Source organism: Uloborus diversus, chromosome 5 (genome assembly GCF_026930045.1).
Source record: "Uloborus diversus isolate 005 chromosome 5, Udiv.v.3.1, whole genome shotgun sequence".
In the NCBI taxonomy this organism is placed as follows: Eukaryota; Metazoa; Arthropoda; class Arachnida; order Araneae; family Uloboridae; genus Uloborus; species Uloborus diversus.
The window spans coordinates 101440441-101450787 of NC_072735.1; the positions used below are offsets into that span (position 1 = coordinate 101440441).

General features: G+C 33.6%; 1 protein-coding gene across 1 annotated transcript in view; it reads right to left on the reverse strand.

The window, feature by feature from the left end:
- The window catches only part of LOC129222125 (exportin-6-like), a 64528-nt gene extending 58591 nt beyond the window's left edge, over positions 1 to 5937 (reverse strand). The window contains 2 exon segments of the mRNA XM_054856574.1: positions 3937 to 4027; positions 5852 to 5937. Coding sequence (XP_054712549.1) covers positions 3937 to 4027; positions 5852 to 5854 — 94 coding nt within the window. The 5' untranslated portion in view covers positions 5855 to 5937.
- Positions 5938 to 10347: the final 4410 nt, after the last annotated feature.

Consider the following 10347-nt stretch of genomic DNA (forward strand, 5'->3'; position numbering starts at 1 on the left):
TAAGCATTAATTTATGAAGAACAATACAATTCACACCACATTATATGGAGAAGTAAAGTGACGAAGTTTTAATGATCCATTCATCGAATGCTATTTGCTAAAATAAGGAGTTTTACAATGAAATTTCCAATAAAATCAAACACAGATGAGAGAGATGCAAGGGTGAAGAGGAAACTCAACTGGATCTCAAAACCCTTAAAATTGTTACAACATCCATGCACATAGAACTAGGATAAAACTGGTGCACACTTAAAAGTGTCTAAGAGCACAAAGCTGCCTTCTTTCTCTTTCTAAAGAGATTTCATTGATTACTCATATTCTGAAATTAAGGCTAAAAAAATTTTTTTCCTCTGAATTTTTTTTTAAAGTGATATGCTGCACAGCTAATGGAGGAGAACAACTCTTAATAATATATTTCATTTGCAATTTTGAAAGAATTGAATTTTGCCTCTAATCATGTGGCCATTGAAAGATGATCCCAATGCAAAAACAGTCCCTAACAAAATAGTTTTAGTTACTTTACATTCGGCGCAATGACTGAAAGATGTAAGCTCTAAGTCTCTCCTCTCCGATACATGTTTTCTTAGGCTGGTTCCAAAGCGCTAGTTTTCGGCTGAAAAATTTAATGTTCTCAAACATATTGTGGTGAAAAATATTATGTTTTTTGGAGTGTTCTTTTGTCAGAACTTGGGGACTCCAAATGCTGTACAATATTCAAAAGAAACTTAAGCTTAAACAGTACAAAAATTTGAAACAATTCTCAATCTCAGAAATGTTTTCAAAGTGTAAATAGCCAGTATCAATTGTAAATATGTATATTAAATAATGTAAATAACTGTAAGTATGTTATTTTTATTTATTGTTTTTATTTTTTTGAATATAAAGGTACAGCCTCCTTAATGACCTGAAATCCGCAAAATCTAAAATCCGCACAACCACTTCTCCCAACTTGTGCGGATTTTTGATCATCCAATGTATACAGAGTGAGTTTAAACTCTTGGGAAAATTATTAAAAGGTGTTAGAGGGGAGGATAAGAAGCAAGAATCATATGAAACATATGGTCACAAACACAACACTCACGCGCTACATGCACATAGAGCCAGAAACTAATGGATGCAAAACAGGTTACAAATTTATTACGCAAAGACAATTTTACACAACATTTTAGGTCTTAAGAAAGTTTTAAAGCGATTGATGAAATTTGTGGCCTGCAGCTGTAATACATGCATTGCAATCACAAAGCTATCTCTTTTGCAATAACAAGACTTTTGAAAAACCTTCATCAATCCCTACTCCTTTTTTGCAATGCATGTATTAGAGCTACTACAGGCCGTAACCTTTAATAACTGCTTGAAATATTTCTAAAATACTTAAATTTTGGTTAAAATCATCTTTGTGTAACAAATTTGTGACCTGTTTTGCATCCATCAGTTTTTGGCTATGTGTGTATGAAGCATGTCAGTGACCATAGGTTCTTTATGATTCTTTGCTTCTTATCCTCCCCCTCTCACACTCCTTAAATTTTTGCTCAAGAGTTTGGATTCACTCTGTAAGCATACATGTATATTAGCCAATATACTCATGTATACATAAGTGCAATGTATACATGCAATTTTATGACATACGTCTATGCAGGTATATATTGTGTTTACACGTAAACATACGTATATACCCGTGCTTCCATAGCTGAGTAGACACGCTCAGCTTCCATAGCTGAGTAGCCCCCCCCCCCCCAAACACGCGCTGGATGTATCCATGAATTAATTTGTGTATACCCGTATATGTATGTACACTTATATATGCATATATAAGTCTACTGTACACTATACTTACCTACACCTACCTACTCTTTTTACCTTTTTTTTTTAACGGCTTTTTTATATCCAAGAGTAATTCAAAGGGAGATCCTGATACTCCTTCCCCTTTTAAGAGACCAAATATAAAACTAGGTTCTGGGGGTTTAATATTTAAAAAAAAAAATGTCCCAGACTTTCTATTTGTGCCTGAATATTACAATTTGGCCCTTCCTTGTCTGATAATGATTCCTTCAAAACCAGACGCTGGATCCTCCTTTGCTTGCATCAAGGATTAGATGATTAAACAGTACACATATTACCGAAATTTGTTAAAATTTTAAATATAATACACAAAGATTGCTGCTAATGTACTACTTCTTGTAGAGGATTATAATGTGAAAATACATAAACAAGTACAGGAAGTTTTTTTTTTTTTTTTTTACTGACTAAAGCATTAGGCAATATAGATTATTATTTTTTTTCCAGGAGCACGAAAAGAGGGAAACTAATTGAGACGAGAAAGTCATTCCTGTATGTAAAATTATTTTTATTTATATTGAGCCAAGTGCATCCATGTGGGGGGGGGGACAAGTGGGGGCTCAAGCTCCCCCTTTGAAATTAACTTCCTTGCTTTTAGTACTTTTGTCTTTGCAAAAATGCAAAAACATTTCTTCTCCAGTAATTAATGAATAAGTTATTAAAAATGTCAAATTTTAATAACTCTAATCTGTACTGAAATTGTTTTCTATGAGGAAAATATCCTGCTAAACCATGTGAAAATATCGGAGCCCCCTCTTAAGATTTTGCATATGGGCTCCCTTGTATTGAGCACAGTATCTGAAATTAAGCTGGTGAGGGAGAGTGTGCAACAAACACACTTGAGATAGTTTTCCCAATTACCAAATGGATTTTAAAAAATAGTTTTTTAATTGAGTGAAGGTGAGATGGTGGGAGTAATAAAGCAGGGGAAAAGCCGTACTCAAAATGAATTTCTGCGATGAAGAATAAGGGTCGTATACAAGAGGTGACAAATCTCAATGCAATAACACATACTGTTCTACTGCCAATTAGATGAAAAAGCATCCGGTTCGAAGACAGAAATAGATTTGTTTATGAGATGTTGAGGCAACATCAGAATTTTTCAATTTTAATTGATTAATAAATTTAGTGCTTAGAACTACTCAAAAGCAAGGACGGAGTCAAGGGAGGGGCGATGGGGGCGATCGCCCCCTCCTTGAGCAAGTTTCAGGAACTTTCTTATAATTATATTTTTAATATTAAAATTCTAAAAACTTCAATTTTACATAATCTTTGATGGTACTAATAGAAAAGGGAGATCTTCCCCGAAATTCTTCCGGAACTGAAATCTTGAAAACGCAATCGTAGCCCATCTCTTATTACTCTGGGAGACCAAACTGAAACTTTCTACAGGATTGTTTTCAAAATTGAAGTTCCAAAACCTCAATTTAGACCTTAGATGATATTAAGAGATAGGTTCAAGGGCTTACCTTGGACATTTTTCAGAAGAAACGCAACAAGTATTTCGAAAGAAACACAACTATAGGACACTTTTGAAGTCGTAAAGGAAAGCGATTACAGTCCCCCGAAAATTTTTAGAAATTGAGATTTCAAAGCATAAAAATCACCCCCTCCTTAAACATTTTCTGGTTCCGCCCTTGCTCAAAAGCAATTAGTACTTCGTAACTTGTCATTTTGTTCTTTTTAGAAGGAGAAAGTATATAAAAACAATTCAGAAATTTAGAAGGATATTATCAACTTAAATGATCCAAATGAAGGATGTTATCATATTAATTAAATGGCTTGTAAATCGTGATCTTTATAGAAAGGCCCATTTTCCCAAAAAAAAAAAAAGGAAAATATGTATGAGTTATCTCTTGGTGTTTTTTGGAGAAAAGCATTGCTGCTTTTCTTATCTTTTTTGATGGAAGTGCTTAATATGACTGAAGTTATTTCTAAAATTCCTCCACAATAAAGTTAGAGAGATGCTACTTTGAGGTGAGGATGGTGTCAACCACTAAAGTAATTATTTTAAAGTTTATCCACAAAAATAATATTCAGTACACAAAATAATAATAATCAACTGAAAATCTGTATTACAAAGTATAAAAACAAATATACCAATTTCATGCTTCCTTTCATTTGTTGCATTAGGGCTGAAGAATTCATTCAACAAGGCTTCCAGAGCAGACAAAGACTTGTCTTCACTTGCCTGTTAAAAATTTTTCAACATCAATAAATGCTAATTACAGATTCAAATAACATGAAAATTATAAGAATTACTAATTCATAAGTGGAAATAAGAGTTTAAATCTACATATCATGGATTCACATACATTTTAAAATTCTTTATATTTTAAAACAAAAGCAATTTTTTTATGTTTGCTTTTAAATGCATGAAAACGTAATGTTTATGTTCATTTGCTTTGAAATGTGAGACAATTTAGGAAAAAAAACCTTTTATATAATTTAATCCATAATTCATCAAGTATATACAATTACACGTGCGATTATTTGACGTAAAAATGTTCCCTCAATGAGAAAGAATAAATATATTTAATTGTTATTGTTAAGTTTTTAGTCTAGAATTCTTTATTTACCAAAAAAAAAAAGTTAACAAAATAATATTTTGTCCAGGATGTTTTTTCCAAAAGTGGAAAAAATCGGCCAATACCAATTACAGGAAAATCAACTTCAAACTATAGCAGTAGCTGAGATCAACATGCATAAAACCAGGTCCATATTTGCATAAACATCCAGAGAAAGCACTCTAAGCTATGCTATAGGACAGTGGTGCCTAACCTTTTTTTTAAGCTAAAGGCCACACTTCATTCTAATGAATTTTGCAGGCCAGAATATATATAAAATTTAATTATTGATGCTTTTTTTTGCAGCTAAAATGGGATAATACAGAAAAGAAACAAAAATCCTACTATACGCTTATTTTATGAATATAAAGTTTCTACCAGTTTTTTAGACACAAATATCCGATTATTTGGGCTTTAAATTTACAGTAATCATTCTCGACGCTGATTGAATATGTTTGGTTGTTTTGGAGGGTTCCATATCCTAGTTTTCTATTTCTCACATTGAAAATAACAATGGTTACAAGGATCAGCTTCACAGGCTACATATGGTCCACAGGATATAAGTTGGGCAACCACTACTAGAACAATGAAACCTGGTGCACACATGATTGATGCAGCTAAGTTATATTTAATCCTTAAATATAAAAAGGGTAATTAAATGTAAAGTAAAGAGGCATCGCCCCTCAAATTTTCAATGTTCAAAATTAATGATGGATCAAGAAACAAATTTTTTCAGTGTGAATTGATTTAATTTACAGAAAAGTTTTCCCAATTCCAGACAAAGACTCTTTTCCCCATTATAATTCAATTAATGAGGACCCGAAAGAACAATTATGTAGCACACACATCAATGTTTTACACACACACAAAACGCAAGCTTAAGAGGCACTGCCCCCCCCCCCCCCATCTGTGCACCAACCGTTTACTGAACTCAATTTCAAACTAGATCAGAAGGTGAGAAAGCCTATGGAGCATATTCAAACAAAATAGAACATGTTTAGTGAATTGGAGTGAAAGGTCCATTTTAATATCAAGGGGGACGAAAAAAAAAATCCTAAGCAAGTTGACAACTACATGTTTGGAAGAAGATCAATTCACCATCAAATACAAAATTATCAGCAGCATTTGTGAAGACCATTACGAACTAATACAACTGCTAACGCCTTTGTACATGCGGCACGTCTTAACTTAAAACTAAACATTTTCTTTACATTGGAGGAACTTTCATAAGTAACATTACCAATATGGGACGAAAACAACATGTTTCGCATTGTCATTAATTGGAGCACATCTATTAAAGGCAAAAGTTAATAACAACTTTAAAATGAGCTTGTGACTTTGACAGGATAAAAAAATTCCTTTTCCTCAATGTTAAACTGAATCCTGTTGCTGTAACTGAACAAGTGAATAAATGATTTTAGAATCATGTTTAAAAAATCATAAATTACCATTTTGATTTTCTCTCGCAGTACAAGCTGTACCGCGAATATTTAAAATACTTGTCACATAACATTCACTATACATTACACTTCCTCAGTCTGTTTGCATACAGGTTACAACTACAGTTACTTTTATAGAGGGAAGCGGTTCTAGTCGGCTAGGCTTCAGGGTTATTTACGGAGCTCCTAGTAATTCATAAAGTCCCTAATCGAAACGTAGTTTTACATGTTTTAATCCAGAAAATGAAGGTGCGCAGGGGGGGGGGGATGAGTGTACTCACCTTGGGGCTCAGAGGATTCACTGAAAGAAAAGATGGTTTGAAAAAAAAAATTACGTTGCAGCATTCTTTTCACAGTAGAAATCCAAATATTTCAGAGGAGCGGGAGGAGGGGTGCCCCCTCTGGTAATTTTTTTGTGGACGTGAAAGGCTCCCCATGGTAATGTTCCACTATCATGCGGTCGTCTCTAAATTTAGCGAAGTAGGTGGTGGCACTAAGGGGTGAGCCAGACGTTGGCAGGGAAGGGAAAATGTCCCCCCCCCCCTAGAAGAGACCCTGTCATACACACTCTCCTCCATATAGTCTCCACAGGCAATTTAATTGCAATTTTAGTACTTTTCAGTTTCGAAAATTTCTGGATGAGAACCTCTTGACTGCCCTTTTGCCCCCTTACAATGACCGAAAATAGCATAAAATGCTTTTTCTTACGGGCTTTATATTTCATGCAGTTCCTACGTCAGAATCCACCCCCTCCCTTGCTGGTTTTGTGTAATAGCTTCTCAACATTACGGAAAATTCGAATACTCGATCCCTTCTCTAAACATCTCCGAAGATAATTCAAAATTGTGATTTGAGAACCCCAACTTTGACGAATTTCTTGGAGAACGCTTGGCCTGTACCTCTCACGCTAATATCACTGAAAGACAAAAAAAAAAAAAAAAAAAAGCAATTCTAGGCCTTAAATCTCGTAATTCCTGAGTGAGAGTCCCCTCCCCCTCTTCTTTCTTCTCTATCTCAACATATATAGCTTAAAATTGTGTTGCAAAAACTTAAACGAGAAAAAAATTCTGCCTAAAATTCTGACTACAGTAGACCTTCGTTTTACGCGGGAGTTACGTTCCACGGAAATGCTGCGTAAATTGAGACCTAATAGTAGTGTTTAAATGGGGGTTAGATTGCGTAGATAAAAAAATACCTCATTCTAGCGTTGACTAATTCTCTAATAAGTCTAATGTGTACTTATATCGACTTTTATGCACAACATGCACAAAAAAAAAACTAATTAATTTCGTGTTCTGTTTGTAAAGAGGAGCTGGCTATGATAGTCTTTTGGCAGTCATTAAGAATTTTTCTCTGCAATTCTTTGAGGAGCATTAACGCATCCATGATCACTTGCGCCATTTGCATGATAGAATCTTCCTTCACTAACAAATCAGAAAGATAATTTCTATTGTCTAGGAATGGCTCAAAAACTTTAATGTGAACTTTTTTGGTTGTGTGTCACCGACGTCGGTATCCTCGTTGGTTTGGCCCCCTTTGTCACTCCTAAAAGCTCTTCTTCCAGTGAGTTCTGAACTGTGTGAGTTTAATAACTTTACTTCTAGAAAGAGCTCTGGAACCAATCGCATAAAATGTATCCAGTGGTCCAAGCTCGATTATTAGCATGCCAAACTGCAATTGATTACGCGCAATCTGCAATCTTTAGGAGCTTGAATTTTGAAAGAGGGAAAAATTTTATCTGATTGCATTGCCGCATCCGTAAACTTGCGCAAAACGAGGGTCTACTATACTTTTTCCAACATGAAAACTCTCCTTAACTGCATTTTTAGGACTTCAATTCTAAAAAATTTTTAGAGAGAGAGAGAACCCTCGAATTTTTCCCGTTCCCTTAACGTCCCAAATCACCAAACATAACTTCAAATTGCGTATTTAAAGCTTCCACTTTGAAAAATTTCCGTGGAAAAGATTTGACGATCGATTTGACGTCACCACAAGCAGTGGCTTAGCTAGGGAGGGGCGGAGGGGGCGGTCAGTCCCGGGTGGCACTTTTTGGGGGGAGGCAATTTCACACTTTTGATCCCAAAAAATTTAACGCGTTTTCCCAACAAGGAAATCATACTTTTGATCCATTACTGGAGGCAAAAAAGAAAAAAAAGTCTTCAAATTGTAAGGTTTTAGTACGACTATGATATTAAAATTACTGTAATACAAAAAAAAACATTTGTTTTTCTTGTGGACATCTCAGCACTATTGTTCGTTTTTTCTCTTTCGTCTGAAGCTACAGACTGAGGACGGTGGTATTGTAAAGTCAAGGGGCAATGTTTTTTTTCTTTTTGCTGTTAAGGTTAACTATTACCGGGGAAACAATAAATTTCATAACCTTTCGTTATATGATGAAGCTACCACTTGATTTTAAGTAAGTTCCGAGGAAACCACCGTATTTAAAGAAAAATAAATATATAAAAAAAATTTCAAAAACTTTTTTAAATGAAAGTGACAACAAGAGTGAAAGGAGAGAGGTCTCAAATGATGGATGATTTCTTACTCATTTTCAGGCTAGCATTACCTGTTTCAACAATTGCTTTGATTGGTTATTGACTACAAAATTTTAACTAAGACAGAATGAATTCTATGTTCATTTTTTTAAAAAAATATTCACAACTCGAAAAATAATTGCTTGTACTACTGCACTATATCAACTAATTCATTCATACAATGAGTTTCATTTAGTCATTCATTTTAATAAAAAAAATTTTAATTAGTAAAATGATCTCTGGGCAAAACCTTTCGCATTTCGACCTCTATTAGTGAAAAAGAGAATCATCCAAATTTGGTCTCGAAACATTTCCAAGGAATAAACGCCCACCTCATCCCTTCACATCTCATTTTATTAGCCTAATATTGATTATTGAGATTTTATAACTTCAATACCAACAAATTGGTATTGAAATTGGAAGGGGTAGGGCGGTCAAGCCCTACCCCTTCATGTATAATGACTAAAGATAGTCTAAAATGTGTGTTTAGGACATCAACTTCGATCTTTAAAATCCCAATCTCATCCAATGACTCCAAAAATAGCTTAAAGTTGGGTTTTTTAAACTTAAAATTCAGAGAAATTCTAAGGTAAAGACCCCACCAACCAACGTCATAACAGTTGGCTCCAAAAAGTTTGGCATATAAAAAACGCATTCATAATATTTGCCAAATTTAAAGTTAACGTTCAACATCTCAATAACATAAAATATGTTTTGTGAACTTTTGCATTTTAATAAAAATGCATATCTTGTCTTTCTAAAAAATGCCAAATTGCAACCTTTAGGAAGATTTTAAAAAATGAAAAGTTTAGAAGGCAAAATAACACATTTAAGAAGAATTACCAATATTCGAAACGTGCAAAATGTGCAGTATGTAGCAAATTTAGAAAATAAACTTTAAAATTTAATTAATCAAGATAAATCATATCACAATCATATTACACTGATATTTCCATCTTTTGTTACTATTGAAGCTTAAAAAGTTAAAACATTTGTGAGCATTATATTGAGGAAAACATTAAGACAATTTATTCTAGCACGCAGTGCACGGCATCTGAGGCGAGTCATCAACACACATTTTTGTTTTCTTAAAGTCAGGAGAAAAAAAAAAAGAAAAACATAATTATAAGTATCAGGTAATTGAGAAATTTTCTGAAAAACGAAAATGTTCCAAATTCCCGGATCTAATTTAAATTCCTAAGAAAAAAAAAACATTTTTTTCTGGAAACCCCCCTGAAATTTTCAGATCTTTGCATCTTTATTCCTGATTATTTACGCATTCCTGAATAGTTCTTTCATTGGGAAAGAAGGATTTTCATTTGCTGTTCATCAAACTGATTGCTTTCTTGCAATTTATGAAAATAATCGTCGTGAAATTAATGCGCAGATAGTCTGAAACCCGCGAATGAACTTTTAAAAGATGCTTTTCGGATATTTTAATACATTTCGTATGGATAAAGCACGAAGTTGAACAAATTTTGTTAGATTGTTTTTACTCAGTGATAGCCTTTAAAACACAGTATGCTTAGACAATAATACAAATGCAGTCAAGCACCGCTTATACGTTCTTGAAGGGACTATGAAAAAACGTATAAATGAAAAAATATTATAATTGGTACATGTTAATATGTGTCGGCATTACAGCGACCAATTTAAAAAAAAAAAAAACGTATAAATGACAAAAACGTAAAAAAGAAAATTTTATAAATGGTGCTTCACTGTTATAATATTTCATATTATAATTCTTATAAAAATATTTGCCAATGTGTTTGAAAAATGCAGAAAAAGAACTACTCTCATTCTTAAAAATAAAAGAGAGAAATTCCTTAAAGAAAAAAATGTTGAAGCTTGTTATGGCAGGTGCTTAATTTCAAAATCTTTGCTGCCTTTACATGTGAGTGCGATCTTGAATTCATTCTGTTTCTGGGTCTATTCAACTTTCTTACAGCTTTGTTTAGAGACATAAACTGA